This window comes from Rhinoderma darwinii, chromosome 8 (genome assembly GCF_050947455.1).
Source record: "Rhinoderma darwinii isolate aRhiDar2 chromosome 8, aRhiDar2.hap1, whole genome shotgun sequence".
Classification (NCBI taxonomy): domain Eukaryota; kingdom Metazoa; phylum Chordata; class Amphibia; order Anura; family Rhinodermatidae; genus Rhinoderma; species Rhinoderma darwinii.
Genome location: NC_134694.1, coordinates 111,199,750 through 111,222,780, shown reverse-complemented (window position 1 = coordinate 111,222,780; position 23,031 = coordinate 111,199,750). Strand labels below are relative to the sequence as shown.

The 23,031-nt window shown below is 43.7% G+C and overlaps 2 protein-coding genes across 5 annotated transcripts; one reads left to right on the top strand and one right to left on the bottom strand.

The window, feature by feature from the left end:
* Positions 1-3,148: 3,148 nt before the first annotated feature.
* Positions 3,149-10,314, bottom strand: DDAH2 (DDAH family member 2, ADMA-independent). 4 transcript variants are annotated; one of them, XM_075836365.1, is made up of 7 exons: positions 10,208-10,314; positions 7,713-8,167; positions 7,503-7,602; positions 6,876-6,949; positions 4,722-4,841; positions 4,257-4,400; positions 3,149-3,507 (listed from the first exon to the last, which is right to left on the bottom strand). In XM_075836365.1, the coding sequence occupies exons 2-7, from the start codon at positions 7,974-7,976 to the stop codon at positions 3,391-3,393; spliced, it is 819 nt and encodes a 272-aa protein (XP_075692480.1). In that variant the 5' UTR covers positions 7,977-8,167; positions 10,208-10,314; the 3' UTR covers positions 3,149-3,390. The 4 variants fall into 4 exon arrangements, with proteins under 4 accessions (XP_075692480.1, XP_075692479.1, XP_075692481.1 ...); XM_075836364.1 differs by lacking the exon at positions 10,208-10,314 and adding an exon at positions 9,459-9,574; XM_075836366.1 differs by lacking the exon at positions 10,208-10,314 and adding an exon at positions 9,107-9,348.
* Positions 10,315-15,586: 5,272 nt separating this feature from the next.
* Positions 15,587-22,814, top strand: LOC142659844 (CCN family member 1-like). The gene is made up of 6 exons (XM_075836359.1): positions 15,587-15,691; positions 15,778-15,982; positions 18,837-19,016; positions 19,743-19,898; positions 20,670-20,869; positions 21,698-22,814. Exons 1-6 carry the CDS (start codon positions 15,620-15,622, stop codon positions 22,019-22,021), a joined length of 1,137 nt encoding a protein of 378 aa, XP_075692474.1. The 5' UTR covers positions 15,587-15,619; the 3' UTR covers positions 22,022-22,814.
* Positions 22,815-23,031: the final 217 nt, after the last annotated feature.

The following is a 23,031-nucleotide window of genomic DNA, read 5'->3' as shown; positions in this document are numbered from 1 at the left end:
AGGATCAGTACAGGATAAGTAATGTAATGTATGTACACAGTGACTCCACCAGCAGAATAGTGAGTGCAGCTCTGGAGTGTAATACAGGATGTAACTAAGGATCAGTACAGGATAAAATGTACACAGTGACTCCACATTTTATGTAGTATGTGTAAACTGAGCACACAAAGGGGTACTCTGAAGTTATATCCACCTCTAACAAAAATAAAAAATAAAGCTTTACAGACTAACAAATTCATCAAACCGGTCAAAATCTTCTTGAAGCATTTTATTTATAAATTCAAAGTGTTAAAAAAACACAACTAGTTTTCAGCATATAATAGAGGAGACAGAACAGGGGCGATTTCTCTGGGACATTAGAGCATCTGTGAGGTACAGTGGACGATATAAGGGACAGAAAACACATTCAACAAGATAAGAAAGATCAACCACTTGCTAAAACCACAGGGGTTAATGTCCCACATTCAACCCCAAAAAAAATAGCACCAGAAGAAGGCCACGCTGAAACACCACCAGCCGGGATGTGCCGCCGACAATCATGAATTTTACATTCAAATGACCACAGAAGAAGAGGTAACCACCGTGACAAAGGGGTAAGACTGATCATACAGGACAGAGCAAAAATAGTTGTATCGCCCCCTAGCAGTCAAATCGCTGATTGCTTCATGTTGTGCACTGCAGTAGAGCAGCGATTTCCAACCTGTGGATCAAAACTTACAAAACTACAACCCCCAACATCCCCTGTCCGGGCACGCTGGAAAGCTGCAGGTTGGAGAACGCGGCCGTAGAGAAATTATGGCGGAAGCAGATTTGCTGCTATGGACAATACCATTGCCCTTCATGGCCTAGAAAACGAGTGCAAACAATTGTATTATCCTTAACAAAAATGTGTTTTCTAGGCCCAACATGGAGGCAAACATCAGATTGGCTGGAAAGGTCAACTTTTTTTTCCCCCCTTTCCTCAAATTTGTAAAGATGCCCCTTAAAGTATTCTGTATTGAATACTATAAACCATTAACCAAGTGAGAATGTTTTGCTTATTAGAAAAATCTGATTAATATGGCACTAAGAGATGGGAAAATGTGTCATTTGAGTACAATCATGACTTTCCTCCCTCTGCCCTCCAGTTCATGCATGATTTAGTAGTGAACTGAAGACTTGAGTCTAAGGACGGGCTGCCCACTGCTCAAGACTTAATTGGCACCATGCACACAGGAAAAAAAGAAAAGCTTGGCGGCAGTCATGCCATATCTCATACCAGTCTCCATTATTGATCAGATTTTTGCAAACAAATACATGGAGGTGTAGAAGCAATGGAAAGGAGGTGTTGATTAGATTAAAAAGGTAGAGAAAAAGGAGTGAGGTAGACAGGGAAGGAAAAAAATAAACAATTATTGTATAGCAGTCATCGGTTTACAATAGAGGTAACCACTTTGTAGGTTGAATGTTTTTTTTTTAGCCAGACATCACTAGCGCACCACCTTAAAGATGACCACCACGATGTGTAGGAGACAGATACACCTTAAAACAGACTCCAGAATATGGATAGGACAGGTGGATATACGAGTTCTAGTCAGAACCAGCAGGAAAATCTGCAGTCAAGCATCAGTTTTCATTCCCTTTAAATAGAGCGCGTCATTAGCAAGAGAGTCTGTTCCACAATGCTGCGGAAGTCGCTTAAAAAGGAGTATTTAAAAAAAATAAAAATAAATGATTAATAAAGCAGCTGGAGATCTAGTAAGGTGTGGCGAGTGCTGGCAAGCTGCACTGCGCTCCCCCAGATCTATGAAGTGGAGACCTACACACCCAAGGGAAAAAAAAATAGGGGACAGACTGGTTGCTAGGGAAGTGCTGTCTGACAATCCCATTTTAATTCGTAGGCAGTTTTACCCGGAAAAAATAAAATAGACTCTGAAATTAAGCAGTTTGGCTCCAAACTGTATTGGCACTGATGACAGAGATGGGGAACAGCAGCAATCATGGCATCATCTACGTTATTAATCAGATTTTTCAAAATATAAGTTCAGGTGAGGAACCATCTAGAAATACTAGCAGATATGATAGAATATATTGCATTTTCTAGGTGCATGTGAGCACCATCTAGTGGCCATATAAGACACTGCAGCAACAGTCATTTAAAGAGGCTCTGTCACCAGATTTTGCAGCCCCTATCTGCTATTGCAGCAGATCGGCGCTGCAATGTAGATTACAGTAACGTTTTTATTTTTTAAAAACGAGCATTTTTGGCCAAGTTATGGCCATTTTCGTATTTATGCAAATGAGGCTTGCAAAAGTACAACTGGGCGTGTATTATGTGTGTACATCGGGGCGTGTTTACTACTTTTACTAGCTGGGCGTTCTGACGAGAAGTATCATCCACTTCTCTTCAGAACGCCCAGCTTCTGGCAGTGCAGATCTGTGACGTCACTCACAGGTCCTGCATCGTGTCGGACACATCGGCACCAGAGGCTACAGATGATTCTGCAGCAGCATCAGCATTTGCAGGTAAGTAGCTACATCGACTTACCTGCTAACGCCGATGCTGCTGCAGAATCATCTGTAGCCTCTGGTGCCGGTGTCCTCGCTCGTCTGACACGATGCAGGACCTGTGAGTGACGACACAGCGTGATCTCTGGAGAACACTGCTGTGTCTGCACTGCCAGAAGCTGGGCGTTCTGAAGAGAAGTGGATGATACTTCTCATCAGAGCGCCCTGCTAGTAAAAGTAGTAAACACGCCCCGATGTACGCACATAATACACGCCCCGATGTACACATAATACACGCCCACTTGTACTTTTACTTTTCAACACGCCCAGTTGTACTTTTGCATAAATACGAAAATGGTGATAACTTGGCCAAAAATGCTCGTTTTTTAAAAATAAAAACGTTACTGTAATCTACATTGCAGCGCCTATCTGCTGCAATAGGAGATAGGGGCTGCAAAATCTGGTGACAGAGCCTCTTTAAATAGGCTTGCTCTAAATTTTTGTAAGGAAACATTGGAGTTTTTGCTCTAAAAATGAAGCCCTGAAACATAACGGGCCTCTGATGTTCACCTATGGGTTCATTTTGCTGGAATGTTATTTTAAGAACTATTAACCCATTAAAAATGCATAGAGCCCATAATAACCAGATAGGTAGAATTATTTAGATCTATGGGAAGAAGTGAAAAATATAAAAGGAATGCCTAACCAGATAACTATTGAAATCTACAGGCAGCCTCATACATTCAGACTGTTCCTAGATATGAAGATACACATTGTGCATTAGTGTAAAATATGTAAGTATGATACTAAATAACCCCTAGACTGATATCTTTGTGGTTTGATATGAGATGGGAGGCTGCCTCTATACCAACAGCTTAGTGTCAGCGTGGTTGACCCAACAACTCAGATCTCCAGCTTGCGATTGATCAGTATAGAGCACGCGGTCAGACAGCCTCCGATCTTCGACACTTCTGTGCAAGACGCTGGGACTAGCGTATAATCTGTCAGCTTCTGAAAAACCTGTATGAAGAAAACAAAAGCAGATATAAGTCTACACACATTATACATAGTATATGGGCGAGGAAACTAGTATTGTGCACATGGCAGGGGCTGTAGCACCATGTCACAGCCAACAGCCTTGCATTAGGTGTAAAGAGGTTTTCTGGGTTTTTTGGTTGTTCTCCGATCAGGCATTGGACCCCCCCGGCCTATACATTATGGCTAAATATATATAAAAAAAAAAGCAAAAGCAAATTGGCCTCATATCCGGCACAGCGACATCCATACATGTGACTGTCTGGTACTGCAACAGAACTGCAGTACCAGACACAGCCACGGTTGCATTAATGGCGCTGTGCTGGGTACTTCATTGAATTGGTAGCGGACCCCCATTGATCACACATCAATGGGCTTTACTCTCGCTGACCATACATACAGATTTGTAAGATCTAGATTTTTGATAATGAATAATGGAGATGCTGCAGAGCATTCTGGGAGATTTATATACATTGTGGTGTAGGTAGAGAACAAGGGGCCCTATAGCAATGATAAAAGTGAGGCTTCTTTCAGGTCCTGCTCGACACCACCACACTCCTAACCATCCGGGACAACACTTTTCCGCACCAGTGTTACCACCCAATAAGACAGGTAACGAGCCCAACCTAGAATGGGCCCACTCTCTCCAAGGGCCCCATACCAGCTGCTTGGAGGGGCAGATGTTCATCTGTACGAGACACGTATAGCAGGTTAAAAATTAAGTATATAGTCACCTGAACACTGTTTGGATATTCCTCTGCACTGCGGTGAACCAAGACGTTGGATTTGGGTCCAACGCGAGTATAGATGCAGTTGGCGGCAGCGTCATCAGGCACAGTCAGCGTTTCGTAATGACGATCTGTCAGCTGCTCCATTCTCTGATAAGGTAAAAGATTAAATACGGCTTTTACATTCTCATTGCATTTATGGCAGTGAGGTCCAATATGCGCAATTACTAGGGGCAAATGGATGTGCATACAGATGTAGCCGTCTTTATCTTGACTTTTAAAAACGCATTAAATACAGCGTGGCGAGAAACTTTAACTTGACTTTGTCAATGGCTTTTGTGCGATATCACGCCACAGCAAGTTATCAGAGTCAAAATAAACTTGGCTACATCTGTACATTTGTAATAAGGTAAAGCACATTTTCCACCTGCCTTGAAAATTCAGACTGTTCTTCTATTACATCCATCTTACCTGCAGTGCTTTTTTAGCAGTGTCGCTGCTGCCAACAACAAGGGTGTCCGGGCCGCACATACTGCAGAAGCTTTTTAGATGTAAATCTCCTGCTAGTGGCACAGTGGAAACAACATAATCCTAGAAGGAAAATAAAAACATTTTAGGCATAGTTATAAACAGCGTGACGCAGCCGGTCTATATGCCAGGATTAGGATACTACGAGAACCCGAGCATGGACAAGGGGAACATAAGAACATAAAAGGATCATCATTTTAAAGAGATTGTTCACTTTTGAAAACACGTTTTAGTGCTCCAAGGCCTCTAAAATAAAAAGGATGAAGCAACTCTGCAAATAGTACGGATTTAAAATATTCTACCGTTTTTTGTAAACACCACAAAGACACATAGGTCTGTATAGGAGCTCACAGACTCCAAACAAACCCTGTGTAGTCAGATCCTGCAGTCATGTATTACTCGCTTCCATCCTCTACTCAAATGGGAGAGAAGAGAGTCAAGTAATACCCGACTGCCGGAGTGCAGCATGTGTACTGTAAGGGTTTGGGGGCAGCACCAGGCGAAAGCCAGCCCAGTCCTGTATACATGCCTCTATGTATGTATGTGTAGTCTGATCCTGCAGTCGTGTTACTTGACTCTTCTCTCTCCCCTTTGAGTAGAAGATGGAAGGGAGTAATACATGACTGCAGGATCTGACTACACACAGGGTTTGTTTGTAGTCTGTTACCACAAAGACACGTAGGTCTGTATAGGAGCGGTTTACAAAAACTAGAATATTTTAAATCCGTACTATAGAGAGGGGGAGCTGTTAAAAATACATAACACTCCTTTTTCTGCGTTTCTTGGCAGGTCAATATGTGGACTGACCTGTGCAGTAGAAGCGGCCATTCAAAGCCAAGCCGATCTGTGGCCAGAAAAATATATACAACACAAGAGCTGGCATTTTATCCATTGTCTCTACCATGGACCAGACACCGGAATAGAGAACGTACAGAACAGTCATTTAACATTTTAAATCATCAAATAATTTGGAGTTCCTTTACTTATATACTACATCTCCTAGAATGCACTAAAGAGCATTCCCTGTATAGACATCTAAGCACTAAGGAGCCTCAGGTAGCGGCCTGAGAGCTAACAGGAAACCAGCAGAATTACATGTGGGGTATAAGACATGTAACTAAATTTATGTACAAGATATTTTCAAAGGTAGACCTAGGTGCCTGAATCAGATATACATCTCAGATGTCATACTCTAAGGCCTCATGCACACGACCGTGGTGTTATTCTGGTCCGCAAATTCCAGGACCGTGTTCCGTGGAATGTCATCCGCAGTTCATCCGTATGTAATCCGCAGTTCATCCGTATGTAATCCGCAAAAATGCGGATGAAAAAAAAAAAAAAAAAAAAGGACTTTTAAACAGGATGCCAAAAGCTTGGTCAAACCCCCTTTAGAAGGTCACATGATCCGCAAATCCGCAAACTGCGGATGACACACGGCGGTGTATCCGCAATTTCCACGGGCCCATTGACTTCTATTGGCATGTCCGCACCGCATTTGCGGCCCATAATAGGACATGTCCGGAGTTTCTGCGGCACGGATGTGCGGACATGCGGAGAACCGTGAAAACACGGATAGTGGGTATGGCCACATAGAAATGAATGGGTCCGCAATTAACCCGTGGATTTGCGGTTGAATTGCGGACGCAAAAACACGGTCGTGTGCATGAGGCCTAACATCATCTCTGACAAATGCAAGAGAAAGATGACAAAAGCAGCCTGAATAAAAAATAAAAAAAAAATTGGATTCTCTGTAAAGCCCTAAAAGTCTTATTACATCTAGGGAAACCCATGACATCACAGGGGAATTCTAGGCTGCTATGTTGGGTGGTCAGGACCCTCAAGCGTCAGTTCTTTAGGGAACCTAGTGGTCCCAGCTTAAGGATCATGAAGACCAACCTGTGCTCTTTACAGGAACTCGTGTCCTGATCAGTGAAGACTCAAAGACCAGAGCGCTCCATATTGTGACAAGAACATTCATTCTTTAAGTCATTCTATGGCCACTTTCAGGCACAGAACAAGTCTTAGCTAATATGGCTGGGGGTATCAATACAATAATGTGGCTGCCATGCCTCAAAGAATTGAACATTAGTTTACTACCTGGTAGGTTTTTGCCACAAACTCAGCACCTTGGAGATTGGTCCACTTGGATATACCCACAAAGATTTCTGCACCTGCAATAAGAACAGACTAGAAATTATACACCAGCCATAGAATAAATGGGGCTTAGCTGCAATACCAGACAAAAAGCAATGGTCAAGATTGGCACGGTTTTTGTAAAATAAAGCAGCCTTTTTTTTTCTTTTTTTTTTAAAAAATCGGCTATCCCTTTAAACACCATAATGGCATCGCCCATTATTTTGGATGCCACCAGTTTCTCCAGAAGTTGCCCATTTCACAAAGGCTCTTTCACAATTAGTTTGAGCGGAAGGCTCTGTCATAAGCTACAGTATAAGCACACTTTGCCCATAGAACCCCAAAAGGATACACTTTTGGAATATGCTGGGTCAATGGCTCCCAGTGGATACGTTCTGCGAACACTCACCTGCATTGGTCTTGCAGTGTCAATTTTGTGATGTGACCACCATTTCTCCTTCTCAGATTAAATTTTCTAAATCCAAGGACTTCTCTCATGCTGCACTTGTTCTCTACAACCCTCTACCTTCCTCCACCAGACACTGAAGGTTCCTGTCAAACACATACAAGGAGCTCTGGGCAATCACTCACCCGTAAAGAGGATATCGCTGGCATCCACGGTGGCAGTTTCGTCTGTAACTTCACAAACTCGAAATTTCAACTCCTCAAATAACTTGTGTAAACCTTCTGCCTGGGTGCAAGATGAAGAGCGGAGAGTGAGGAGGAATGAACAGATGGCAGATTATGAAAAAAAGATGGGATGAATACATAATCGTGCCCAGACTGCGAGGCAGAACTCACCTCTTTTCTCCTCGCAGGGTTTGACGGGCGTGTGATTAAAGCTGTATCTGCTATTACGACTGCCATGTCGCCGATTAGTTGCCCTCGGGGTAGATCTTCATTTGGGGGAAGCTCCATCACCTGAAGGCCCAGTTTCTGCCTTAAGATGCCACAGAAGACTCCACTTTCCCTCTGTGCCCTTGCAAGGTCCACCTTCCCCTCTGCTTCCTGTGCCAGAGAGGAGGGCACCCCTCTGACCACAGCATGAGTGTATCTACAAGTCATTTTTCTTATGCCCCAGGTAGGGGGTACTTAAGTCAAGGACCTTGCAAAACCAAATAGGGCACCAACAGTGCGTTACGGAGATCTGCCAACAGTCCTCTCAACTTTCCCCCCTCCTCTTCCCTGGTCTTGTCTTTTGCCTGGATAAGTTCCTCTCTTTCCTGTGCTTCTGGTTTCCTTCCGGACTTCAAATCCTGCAAGAAAAAGGAATGACAACTATGTATAGAAACATATACATGCAACAAACACAGCGGTCACCATGTGGATGACAAATAGACAATAAAAACATCATGTGAGGTCCTCAGAGTGACGGAGCAGCAGTATGTTCTCACTTCTAAATTTGGTACTGCAACTTGTTCCTTTGCAGGGGGTGATAAAAGCCCATGGGTAACAGCAAAGCCTCTGAGACATCGGGACATTCCACCGCTATGATAGAAGACGACAACTATAGAGGACAGACCGGTCCTTGGATCGCACCAAGTGCAGGAGAAAGGGGCTCAAACGAAACTCTGCTCCCGTCACCGCGTACTAGTCAAACTTTAATTTGCGGTCATCATTGCGCTCATATGTTATATTGGTCTGCTAATAGATCTTACGGCCTTGTTGTGGCCGGACGCCATCTATGAGCCAGATCCACCTCCGTTAGTAGTATCAAAAGGGCAAGCTCAGCTCTACTACATCTGTCCGTCAAAGGAACTTGCGAGCAACTTTAAATAGAATATACTGAACCTGCTCCGGTTAAAGTGATCCCTTTTCGATCTTATAGGTCTTACAAATGTGACTTTTGCCTCTTTTAACCGACTCAGCGCTGGTAGGGTTACATGCAGCACCCTCCATATTAGTGCCAGAGTAACCAAGACAATTGTTATAGTACTTTGGTGGATAATTTAAAGATATAGCACCACATTTGCGAGGATCGTGCTCAATTAGTGGTCTGGTATCGGTACGAATAAAGTAACGCTGGATTGTCACTGCGCAAGGAACCTGCCCCTCCCAGAGCTGAAGGGGTTAATCGAGGCCATGCATGCGAGCGACTCAAGGGTTAAATGAATACTTTGCATACTTATAAACAGCAACTGTGTGTTCGGGGGCACAAATAATAAGAATATAATATTAGATAAGGGTGGTCCTACCCCGGCAGCCCAGCACGGGCCCACTGGTTCACAGGGATATGAGGGATTCCACCGATCTGCTTATATGTTTAACCCTTTAATGAACAGACTGGAAATTTTGGAGGGGATGGCGAGAAGGGAGGGGCGGACACATGCACTGGGGAAGACGTGAAGTCACAGGGTAGAGAGACCAAGCAGGTCACATCCACAGGAGACTGGAGGATCCAGGAAGATGAGAGCAGGACATGGGCTGTGTGCAGAGGGTGACATGCAGGAGAGCTGGGGGGCGAGGGCTGTGACAGCAGGGTGCAGGGAGGAGGGTGGCAGGGTGAGGCACACATAGCCGGGCATCAGGGAGGGAAGGATCACTCACCACAGGGAGGACAGGGTCCAAACACGTGATAAGTCCTTGTCCCCAAACCACAGAACGCTGGGGGTCACCCAGTCAAACCGTCCCTGCTACCTCTCCCCCTTATCCCTCCCCAGTCTTCATCTCCCCCTTCTTCCCTCCCCTCAGTCTCCATCCCTCCCTCCAACAGCCCCAGCTCTCTCCTCCTACAACACAGCCCTGGAAATACAGAGGAAGAAAGGAGGGAGGACAAACTAATGCACCCCCACACCATACATACCTTCCACAATATACATACAGGACCCACAGCCCTGTTCCCTTCTCTACACCGGACCCCTGTATATACACAGGACATGCACCCCCTCCTCCCTTCTATATTTACACATGACTCCCCTATATACAAGTAGGACCCACAGCCCTTCTCCATTATACACACACAGAACCCACATCCCCCAGTCTTCATACAGAGGGTGCAGGCAACAAATCCCTTCTACATTCAGGACATATACGTAGATCTACTCTGCACTACGAGCATATACTGTCCTCTCCTCATCCATCACATCCTAACAAACAGCATGCAGGACACAGACAGCGGGCACCATGTCTCCGTACCAGTCATCTGTACAGAACCAGAATTACTGCACACGACAGACACGCGCCATTTACATAGCACCACATGTCTCAGGTGGAAGAAGAAATCAAACAAATAAAAAGCACCAACACGCGCCAGTTATGCCCATGGCACCTGCCCATTCATTATTTTTGCCACTCACCCCATATCTCACAGCATTGCGCTGGCTCTTTGCGGTCACATATATAACATGTAGGCCTCATTTATAAAAAACGGCTTAAGAGTAAAACTGGCCGTGTTGCCCATAGCAACCAATCACTGTGCAGCTTTCATTTTCCCAGAGCAGTTTAAGAAATGAAAGCTGCATGGTTATTGGTTGTTATAGGCAACAAGGCCAGTTTTAAGTTTTGGTAAATGAGGCCTAGTTATTGTATGGTCACATGTGAATTGGTTGTGGCTGTTAAACGATAGATATTAAAATATCAATACAATGTACTTGTCTACATCGGGTCAGGGTTACACCGTCGGCTGTGCCCGGACATGGCATTAACTCTTTTAAGACAAACTTATTTGTAAGCACCCATAATACAAACATATTACGGATGACCTTGCAGATCCGCATTACTTATGTGCCATCTTCTAGCGAGATAATCTAATAAGACGTAAGACAGCCGCTTTGAAAAAATGACGCCATACGGACACATCCGTATTTTAACACTCTCCATACACTTCAATGAGCATTTTCCATCCACAGTACTTTATACACCAGTGTGTATCGCCTCATTGAGTATCATTACCTCCATTTTACGGTCCATAAAACCAGATTAAATACATACGTAAAATACACTCATCTGAAAGAGGCCATAGGCACAGTTGTATGATCACGTCCAGCAACCACAACAACCCATTTTACCTTCCACCCTCTGCAGCTCTGGAGGTAGGAACAGGTAGGCTCATTAACCTTATAACCCACCTCGTCTGTCATTAGGGAGGGGTTGTTATAATTATCATTAACCCCTCCATTGCTAAACAAGTCAGCACTAGTCTATGGCAAGCTCTTGCTCAACAGAAGCTACATCATCAGATCTGTATTCTTGCTCAAGTCCATTTACTTTTGCTTATATAAATGTCCCCTAGATTTTGCAACCTTAGGACAAAGAAGTTACATATTAGGGTACCCAATAAACCCCAATAATATGCATTACAAAAAGACCCTTTCTCCAGGTCCTGTGCACAGACCCTGCACGTCTTCACATGGAGTCCCTAAGGCCGGGTTCCCAGGGGTAGATACATTGCGTAAAAACTATGCAGCGTATACGACCTGGAACCCGCAGCACATTCCGTTTTTCGGACGGAATTTCCACTGCAGAAAGCAGCGTGGGAAAAAAAACATTCATACTTACCCCAGCCGTTGTCATCGTGACGCGGCTCTCCTTGCCGTTCGGTCCAGCATTCCTGGATGGCGCTGCAGCCCCGGAGGCTGGAGTGATGGAAGAGGCAGGGAGTTCAGGGTAAGTATGACATTTTTTTTTTCTGAGTTGCGTTTTTTGCAGTGGAATCGCTGCGAGTCCGCCGCAAAGGTCGCAACACTTGGCTGTTTGTTGCAGGTTTTACCTCTCCATTGAATTCAATAGGGATAACTTGCAACAGAAAAGCAGCGAACACGCAGCATAAATTGACATGCTGCGGATTTAATTTCCGCAGCGCAAGTCAATTTATTAATGTTTTCGCTGCGTTTTCAAAATCTCATCCACTTTGCTGCTACTGTAAATGCTGCAAAATTTCCACTCAGAATTCCATTGCAGAAATTCGGCAGCGTTTACGCTATGTGGGAACCCGGCCTAAGGGTCTGTATTGTGAACCATTCCCAGGTCTCAATCCAATCGATCATCTGTGGGATGTGCTGGAAATACAAGTCCAATCCATGGAGGTCCCACCTCACAATTTACAGGACTTAAAGGATCTGCTGCTAATGTCTTGCTGCCAGATACCACAGGAACCTTCAGAGTTCTTGTGGAGTCCATGCCCGACAGGTCAGAGCTGTTTTGGCGGCACGAGGGGAACTATACAATATTAGGCAGGTAGTTGTTGGCCGAATTAAAACGACCGTACTTTACGCATACCACCAAACCGTCCCGGATTCAGCGGGACAGTCCTGGGCGGTATCCCGCTGTCCCGGGCGGCTGGGGGTTGTGTCCCGCTGTTAGCTGTATCTGCGTCCTCAGGACGCAGATACAGTTTAACCCAATACTGAAGCAGGAAACCATAAGCTACCTGCTTCAGAATTAGTTCAGCGCGGAGGAGCAGAGGAAGCTCCTCCGCTCGCCAAGGACTCCCCAGGCACAGCAGTACTTTAAGCGCTGTGCTCGGGGTAGCCCCTGAGGACAGTGACGTCAGTGGCTACTGATTAAGCGGAATCCCCGTTGCCGATGATCTGGCCGGGGTTTGTGCTTATATGGAAATTTACGTCAGGGGCAACTCCTGGAGCGGAATCCCCGACCAGAGTCGGCAACGGGGATTCCGCTCAAGGAATAGCCACTGATGTCACTGTCCATATATGGACAGTGACATCAGGGCTTCCCTCTAGGAGCAGAATCCCCGGCCTATGCTCTGGCTGGGGATTCAGCTCCTAGAGGGAGTCCCAATGGCGCTGTCTATTGGTATGAGGGGGGGTAGTGCTATCTACAGGGTGGGTGGCGCCATCTTCAAGGGGGTGTGGCACTATCAACATGGACACTGTGTCACTATATAGGGGCACTATCTACATGGGCACTATCTACATGGCATTGTGGCACTATCTACAAGGGCACTGGCACTTTATATGTGGGACTGGCACTAGGGGCAGCTTTGGGGGGCATTATACTGTATAAGGGCAGCTAGGATGGCATTAAACTATATGGGGGCAGCTATGGGGGCATTATGCTGTATGGGGGCATTAAGCTGTATGGGGCAGGTATGGGGGCATTATACTGTATGGGGCATCTGTGTGGGCATTATACTGTATGGGGGCATTATACTGTATGGAGCATTATGCTGTATGGGGCAGCTATGGGGGAATTTTTCTGCATGGGGGCAGCTATGGGGCATTATGCTGTATGGGGGAATTTGTTTGGGCATTATACTGCATTGAGGCATCTGTGTGGGCATTATAATGCATGGGAGAATCTGTATGGGCATTATACTGTATGGGGGCATCTGTGTTGACTTTATACTGTATGTGTGCATCGATGGGGGCATTATACTGTATGGTGGAAGCTAGAGGGCATTATACTGTGTGGGGGCAGCTATTTGGCAGTATACTGTGTGGGAGGAACTATGGGAGCATGATACTGTGTGGGCTGAACCGGGTGTGTATGGGTGGGGATTGGGTGGGATTAGAGGCGTGGCTTAAAATAAAAAAATGTGCCCCTCTTTCTGATACTTCAAAGTTGGGAGGTACTCAAGTCTATGGGGATCTGTGAAAACAGCAGTTTTTCAGGTCAGAGTTTGCACTCGTTCGTGTGAACCTTGCCTTACTGTTATTTTAGTGCATAAATATATTATATATCCATCTCTAGTACATAAAGTGCATTCCATATGATATCACAGTTGTGTGTACACGTGACTGACTTATATCTGTATATAACAGGTTTCCCATGACCTTTATAAAAGGGAGGCGGCACTTTCCATTTTAATATTTTATCCTTTGTGGTTGTACATAAATAAACCAAGGAAATTCTTAAGGAAAAGGTCAATCTACAACATATAATTAGATTTTGCTGTGGTATTTTAAAGCTTGGCCACTCGCTGGCATAGCTATGGTAGTTGCATAGTATACCTTGGCAGGGCCCAACATCTCTATAAGGGACGGTTCACATCAGCGTTCACTTTCCGTACAGGGGTTCCGTCTGAGGTTTCCGTCGGCTGAACCCCATAACGGAAAGTCAAACGGAAACCTTATTGCATATCAATGGTGATGGAAACATTGCTAATGGTTTCCATTTGTCACCATTACGGCAGGTTTCCGTTTTAATGACGGAATCAATAGCGCAGTCGACTGCATTGTGCCGTTCCTCTGTTATTTCATCCTACAATTTATGAATAAATTAACTGTGTTATTAGGGGCGTGTCCCTGCGCAGTCTGACACTGTCCAATCAGTGCTCACAGTCTCAGACTCTAGGGCCACACCCCTTTGACCCAGTTGTCAATTTCTTCATACATTACTTGGAGGAATAACAGAGGAACGGTACAATGTAGAGTTGTAAGAAAAGATACTCCAGAAGTGTGATTTTATAGGGAATTCAAGTACTCCCTAAAACAAACATGTCAGGAGAGATGAAAGGTCCACTTTAATTAAATAAACTTCCCCTCAACTCACATGATTTAGAAAAACATTTGGCACGGAGGCTCCCGTCTAGAGATCCACCCCAGGACAGCTTTGCTTTTTCACTGTCCAATTGCAGTTCAGGGTATGTGCGCACGATGAGAGGTTTTTATGTCTGAAAAGACAGACTGTTTTCAGGAGAAAACAGCTGCGTCGTTTCAGACGTAAAAGCTCCTCCTCGCATTATGCGAGGCGTCTTTGACGCTCGTAAATCTTGAGCTGCTCTTCATTGACTTCAATGAAGAACGGCTCAAATTACGTTGCAAAGAAGTGTCCTGCACTTCTTTGCCGAGGCAGTCAATTTACGCGTCGTCGTTTGACAGCTGTCAAACGACGACGCGTAAATTACAGGTCGTCTGCAAACCCATTCAAATGAATGGGCAGATGTTTGCCGACGTATTGTAGCCCTATTTTCAGGCGTAAAACGAGGCATAATACGCCTCGTTTACGCCTGAAAATAGGTCGTGTGAACCCAGCCTCAGGGAGCGGGACTCGGGAAAATGTGGGGCCGCTCTCCTTGACACACTCATTAAAGTCTGCCAAAGGCATCACTGGAAGAGGCACCAAGACAGTGAATAAGCAGGGCTGCCCCGCTATCTGCCGCATCATTGCCACCTTGTGAGTCAACCCTTACCAACATCCAGTAAATGGGGATATGTGGAATAGTTTGACAAAGACTTATACTGAAGCTGAGCTTTAGGACACCCTTGGTTACCAATCAAATAACATGGTGGCTTTGAAGGGTAGGGGAGTCAAAATTATTTTACGCTGTGTAATGCTTTATTTCTCCTGTAGTGACGCTGCAAGGAAACTGAACGCTTACAGCCCGTTTCTCCTGATTACAGTTGATTACTGGGGTTCCCAAATGCAGGACATCATGTGATCATTTTACTACTGGGGGACCCTAACAAAGTGGACAATCTATGTGTCATGAATGCAATGAAGTTGAAACAAATGTTCTGTGTATTCTCTTTTCATTGTGGCAACACCTCAAGCATATAAACACCATAAATACTTAAAAATAGCTTCATCTTTAAGGGGAAAAAAACCCTGAAAATAAGATATGACTATTGCCCTTCCTTCCTGTCCCACACGAGCCACTATCTCTGAGAGCAGGCGTCCTATACTTGTCTATGGTATAAATACTTATTATGACTCAAGTATCTTGTTAGCCAATGGCTGGATGTCATGTTGATTTATATAAAGTGGCAGCTTCTTGTGCGAATCCTTGGAGACGTCTCTGCTAATGAATGGAAATGGGGTCATATATTGACGTCTGCTTGATGTTATTATCTGTGACATGTACATTAGGGGAGAGACTGGTAAGATTGTTCACTGTGCTCCATTAAGCCTCCATTACGCTCATCTCCATGGTTCTCTAATGTATATCTTGTTTTCTGTCTTTCAGGGATGTCCATTAATTTGCAAGTGCTCGGAAGTCCCTACATGTCCCCCAGGAGCATCTCCGGTGCTGGACGCTTGCGGTTGTGGGTGCACAGTTTGTGTCCAAGGCCTTGACTCTGAGTGTGATGGATTTAGACCATGTGATGCTACAAAAAATTTGATCTGCGATTATCAGGGAGACTCGAACAGACAGCAAGGAGTGTGCAAGGGTTTGTTATATTAAAGTTTTCTCTTCTAACGCATTCAACTGGATGGTCACCTTCAGTAAAATCATGGTCAATATTTGTATTCCCCATGAAGTAACAATGAAACATATTTTCTTAGAACTCTATGTTGTGCCGTTCCTCTGTTATTCCTCCTAGAAATGTATGAAAAAATTGACAACTGGGTGTTACCATTCCCCTTGTCAAGGGGGCGTATCCCTACACAGTCTCACTTTGTCAACACTGATTGTATGTGATCAATCTATGTAGGGACACACCCCCAACTGATAACACCCAACTGACAAATGACTCCTACATTTCTAGGAGGAATAACAGAGCAACAGTACAGCAAAGAGATCTAAGAAAATATGCTATTTCATGGGAAATACAATTATTTACTAAAACAGACATATCAGGAGGGGTGACGGGTCGTCTTTAAGCTTCATCATACCTTCCTGTAGCTTATGGCTGAACTGCAACATGGCGACTTGAAGTGCGGTGTAATCACAGTTACCGTGTACCTTTATGCTCTCAATTTAAATTTTGCAATACTCACAAGGTCTATTGCAACTTTTTTTTTCCTCATGGGGAACAATTGAAGTCGCATTATCGTTGTAATTTTAGTGCAATTTGCACAAGACCCTGCATCCCTGCTGTTTAGTACGAGACAGCAGTTCTGTGAGGTGTCAGAGACTCCTAGAATCATAAGCGTCTATGATGCCAGGAGTCCCGTTCACCTGTACCGCGGTCGGGCCGGGTAATCCAACCGACACACGCACCGTTTTTCTCGGCTCAAACTTGGTCGGTTGCAAGAGGTGTAAAAGTTACCTGTAGCCCCAGTAGAACGGTTTTAGGCAAATTAAGCATAATCACTGTGTAATGAAACTAATATGCTCTGTGTTCTAATTCCTTAACATTTTCATGATCTATGTTTGCTGTCAGTGAATGAGAATATTCTTATTTACATATAGAGGCTAAAAACCTGTAAGACCTAATACGTCTCGCAATTTAAAGGGGTTGTCCCAAGATTAAATGTTATCCCCTAAACACAGGATAGGTGATAACATGCTTATTGGTGGGGCCCCCATTAATCATGAGAAAAGGGGGTCCCGAATGAATGCAGCAGTAGGGCACGCATGCGCACTGCCGCTCCATTCATTGTTTATGAGACTGCCGGAGATAGCTGAGTACTTCACTCGGCTATCTCCTACACTCCCATAAAGAATAAATAGAGCAGCAGGGAGCATGAGCAACCTGTTGCTCTATTCATTCTGAGGACCGGGACCCAAGTTCTCGTGATCGGTGGGGGTCCCAGCGGTCGGACCCCCACCGATCAGCATGTTATCACCTGTCCTGTGGTTAGGGGACAATATTTAATTTTGGGACAACCCCTTTAACGTCTGCTAGAATTGTATCTAGTCTCGACAATTCTCTGTGAGCAGCTAAACAGCCAGTACTGCAACATGATACATTTTACCTGCACTGATACATTTTAACAAACTATCAGAACAGGAGAGAGATTTTTGCCACTGATGTATTTAATTCACATCAGATTTTCTAGACTGGATACAATTGTACCAAACCCTCAGCTTTGAGAAGCATCAGGTCAGTAGGGGTGCTCAGCAGCTTCTAAGATTTTTAGCCATGTATGGTTGCAATCTAAATATTTCTAAATAGTGATCTATATGTATCCACATGGGTAGTAGTAGGGGTCTTGTAAAATGACAGGTCATGTAAAAAAATGATCACGATAAAACTGATGAGACTTTTTCACCAGGTAAGCCCCATAGAAATCTATTAAAATGGTCAAGATTTATATATATATATATTTTTTTATAAAGGCTATTACAACTTTGAAATAGTTTTTTTTTTAATACAAATGTCTATCAGTGTGTTATGTGAAACTTTCTAAATACTTTTATTAAAAATTATTTTTACTTTTTGAGATACAGCTGCTTTGTATCCTGTATACAGAGCAGCTGTATCGTGTGCTGAAACCTGTATTTGTCAGGTCAGCGGGACTGACGGGCTCAGTGTCAGTGGGTCCTGCGTGCCTCTGACATGCAGGATTCACCTGTTATCTATCACATCTAAGTTATGAACTTAGATGTGATCGGTAGCAGCTCGATCCTGCGTGGACCCGCTGACACTGAACCCATCAGTTCCAGAGACCTGACAGATACAGGATTCAGCACTAGATACAGCTGCTCTGTATACAGGATACAAAGCAGCTGAATCCCAAAAAGTAAAAGTCATGTTTCATAAAAAGTGTTTAGCGAGTTGCACAAAACATTTTTATTAAAAAAACAAAAAAACTACTTCAAAGGTGTTCATAGCCATTAAATAAAAAACATAATGCATACAGATACGATGGGAGACCTTGCAAACAGCAGTACAGATCTCAGCTTCCTGGACTTTTGTATGATATAGAGATAACAATACATTTTGAGATAAAAAGTTTTGTATGAGATTAAAAAAAAATATGGCTGCTTCTTTCCAGAAACAGCGCTGCTCTTGTACAAGTGCTTTTTCTGGCAGAATTTATCTGAATGAGGCTGAGCTGCAATACCTGCAATACAGTGAGAGGGATGGGTGGGAGACGGATCCTCTCATTGAGAAGGTTAGAGAAAGCAGAGAGACAAAAAGAAAAATTCTGAGTGACCAGGTGACAAAAAAAACGCTCCGTGAAAGCTAATATGGCTGATGATGGTAGCTGTCTGTCGTAGAGGAGCAGTTTTCATTGTTTGCTGCAGTTATGCATACAATTATATTGTTCTCATCAATTGCATCTAATTTACACAACTGCCTTTGTTTTTACCCTAAACTTTGTTTCTAATCTCTATTCCTCCCTTTCTTAAAGTCCATCACGAGCGGCAGTCTTGCTTCCACAACGGCAATGAGATTCTTCATGGACAAGACTTTGAAATAGACTGTAATAGTTATTGCAAATGTGAGAACGGGAATATCCACTGTGTCCCCCTGTGTCCCGATCCAGAAAAACCTCTCAACCCAAACTGCAAGGAAATGAAGTTAATGACTGGTAAGAACATTTATGGTCTATAGATGCATTATATTCTGTTATATGGTGCAAAATAGCTACCGGAGACGGACTAAACCTCATATGTACATGTTATCGTTCAGAATGGACACATGCTGCTCAATGTATATAATGTAAAAACAAAATAATAAGGATATGGAAAAGGGTTGTCCAAGATTAGAAAAAAAAGGGTCTACTTTTTTCCTCCATTAACACCACTCTTGTCCATTGGCAAGAATGGCGTTGTTTCTGGGGACAAAAAGCAAGCTGTTTTTTCTAATCCTGGACTACCCCTATAATATCTTCTTTGGATTGATGTGTTGGCAGTCACATGGATAAAGTCCCTTTACTTTAGGTGGGTCTGACCTCCTGCGGGCATTGTCTCAGGCCGGTTGCTCCCTTGTTTTTTGTGATTGTGATCATGGGGTTGTTGTAAATAGTAATTTTTTTAAATGTATTTTTTATATACATATAGTATTTTAGAAAGTTTGAGTATTAGGGACCAGGATAAGACCAGTGGCGAGCAACCAGTACCACTTGCAGATCAAGATCACATTGTTGCCTTACCAGCAAGTCCTCGTAGGGCATTTGGACTCCTACATAAAACATACAGTGCTAATTTATGCCTGCCGAGTTATGTTTTTAATTTAGGGGCCTATTGGTCAGTCCGAGTTCTCCAGATGTCATATTTAGGTCATGTTCATTGTTTATGGATTGTTCTAACTTCAGTACCAGGAGAGTGCTGTGCCCAGTGGAGATGTCTTGAGGAGTCTAGTGGGGTTGAAGATTGGGATGAGCCCAGTGATATCTACCCAGCTCCAGATGATGTGTCCATGGATGAAGAGACAAAGATCAGGACCAGAAGAGAAGCCATTGATTTGGGTGGTAAGGTACAACTGTGTGTGGAGACCTGTGTGGCGGTGGGAATGGAGCTTTGTATGGCGGTGACAGTAGGGTCACGTGAGGGGGCATGGAAGAGTGCTTGAAAGAGGAATATTAGATAGTTTTAATTATAAGGAGACCATCATCTGAATTAGTTAGTGAAGCTATGACCTCTACACCCACTAAATGCCCACCAAAGTTCTGATAATGGGGTCAGGAAACAGCCCATCTAGCATGTCCCTGGAAACAGGAAGACTCAAACCAGTTACAAAATTCGGGAAGTTTTAACTATGAACATTTAACATTCCCTTGCCCCTTGGCTCTCTGACCAAGAGCTCATAGATGGCCAGCTTGTGGGCATTATTGATCACTAGGCATCCATAAGGTGTTGAAGTATAAAGAAGGCTATACCAGTGACAGATTTCCATTAGAGATAGGCTAAAAAAGCTCCACCACCAACCTTGGGCTTTCCTCCTTTCAGACAAGCTCGGTTTTGCCCCAAAAAAAACTAAAAGCCCCAAACAGTGGATAGTCATGTCATACCAGGGTGTGAATCACAGTTGAATCAGGTCAGTCTGAGAATCTAATGACAGTAATGTACTGTAGAATATGTTGGCGCTTCATAAGCAGCAGTGTATAAGTAAATAAGTACCCCGAGCAGTATTTTGTGGGAGTTCAATGTCAGGACATTGTCTTTGCCGGGAGGATTGTGATTTTCCATGATGGGCTTTGTATGACAATAGAAGAATAAGGACATCTCATTATACTCCACAGATACAAAAAAGGATGAGGAGCAATTTCCAGAACCTTACACCTGTAAACCAGATACTGAGTGGACCCCATGCTCACGCACATGTGGATTTGGGAACTCAGTGCGAATAATTTACAATAAGGAAAGTTGTGTCCCTAAGGCTGAGAAGAGGTTATGTATGATCAGACCCTGCAAGGGACAATACCCCAATGCCAACTACACGGTAAGAAGCCACAATTCTGTATTTTGAGGTATTTACCAGCAATTAAAGGGTATTTCCAAGTCTTTAAATAACTTCACAATCTCTATAGATTTCCTTCTGTCTGAATAATATTTAGCTACGGCCTTCAGCTGATTGGCAGGATTACATGGTGTCCATTTTAATCAATGGGTGACAGTGTAATACATGGTCCCGCCGAGTCCGCCAGAGTAGAATAAAGATCAAAACCCCCTTAAAAATACATAGACGTTTACATGTCAAATACATATCTGAACAGGCAACATTGAAGAACAATTACAACCAGGGACAATACTCACACGGCACAAAGATGAGTTTGCTGATTTTTGTAGTGTTTTATAGTGAGTATTACCTACAATGTGGTCATAGTGGGTGAGGGGTTTAAAAAATATGACAACATGTCTGGGTATTATATTGTAACCAGGTAAAGTTGTCACTTCCCTTCCCCCACACAGAAGAGTAGAACTCTCGAAACTTGAGACAAATACCACAGCTCCTTGTTACAAAGTATCATGGTCCCAAAATGTAGTAATTTTTTTTTATTACCCCTCATGGTTCAATCATACATGGGTACTGTTTACGGCCCAGTATAAGCAGCATGAAGGAGGACCTGCTCTTCAAGATTGTGTACCAATGACCATTTAGGAGTGAACAGCCTATGTACTGGCAGGAGCATGCTCAATAGGAATCATCCTGTGATATCATAAAGATCTACAATATAACGTAGCTTTTGTGTTATGTGTATACTTTATTAGAATGATTGACACTTTATAGGTTTATATAATTTCTATCATCCTCTTGTCTTTTCGGCAGGTCCTTAAGGCAACCAATGTCTGCAATCGTGTCATGAGTTGGTCCCATCCGTTGCATCTACGTTTCCGTGACTGTCTATCAAGCCGCCCCCTACTCCCAAAATTCTGTGGTCTCTGCTCAGATGGGCGTTTTTGTACACCTTCCCTGAGCCAGATGCGCCCAGTGTCATTTCAGTGTGCAAAACTCAACAGGAATGTCACCCGCCAAGTAATGTGGGTGCAAAGGTGTCACTGTGGTGGCAAGGGAGGAAAGAGAGAAAAGAAAGGAGAAAGTGCAATAAAACCGAAAGAAGAGATCACAAATGAGGTGGTGGGAGAAGATTAAATTAATGCCAGGAAGGTGCCAGAAAGCTAAAGGAGTTCTTCTCTCAAATGATCACTTAAGGTTTCAGGGACTTCTATGGATCAGAGACAACACTGCTACTGAAAATAGGGACTGAGAGTTTATTATTGTCAACATCAGTGGAGATCCAAGATGCTGGAGCCCCACTGATGAGACTTTTATGGCATGTGTGGTTGACTACCCCTTAAAGGTAGTCAGCTAAAGAGTCCGTGTATTCATACGGGTGTTTTCCTAATGTTTTTGATGTTACATGTGTCTAAACTGCAAACTCTCCTTTCCTATATATCTGATATTCAAATATAAGTGGTTCCAATTTTGGACCCTAAAATGTTGGGTACTGGAAATCTACTTTAAAGAGGTATTCCCATCTCAAGTATTCATGGCATATCCACAGGTTCATATCTCATATCCTTTCCAGTGAAGCCGGCAGACGCTTTGCATTAGCAAATGGGGAATAGGGGATCCAATAGGTGAGGTCCCAGAGGAAAGACCCGCAAACATCAGACGTTTATGGCATGGGGGGGGGGGGGTGAGGGCAGATGACATGATTGTCAGAAATTCTGATAACCCAGAAAGGCGTCACCAAACCCACGTTAAATAGACATAGTGTCATGTAGACCCTCACCATGTCTTATCACGGAGCAGGGGGCTTGCTTCATACACGGCTTTAGGTACAGTATTGCAGTTTTCGATTTATATTCATATTATTCTCAATACAGAATCACTTGCATGTTCTACATCTGTCTACAAATGAAATAAAATGCTCTCACGTGTTTCCTCGGTTCAGTCTTACTAATTATTGCACATAATGAAACGCAGATGACAAGCGGGGGATGGGTTTGAGGAATTCTGAATGAAACCGAATGGAAATAACTGTGACAGCACAGGATATACTTATCATGCACGCATTATTTATATAACACCAACATGTTCTGCAGAGCTGTACTCATTCATAATGGTTCCTGTCCACCCCGGTATTCGCAGGTTCCCTC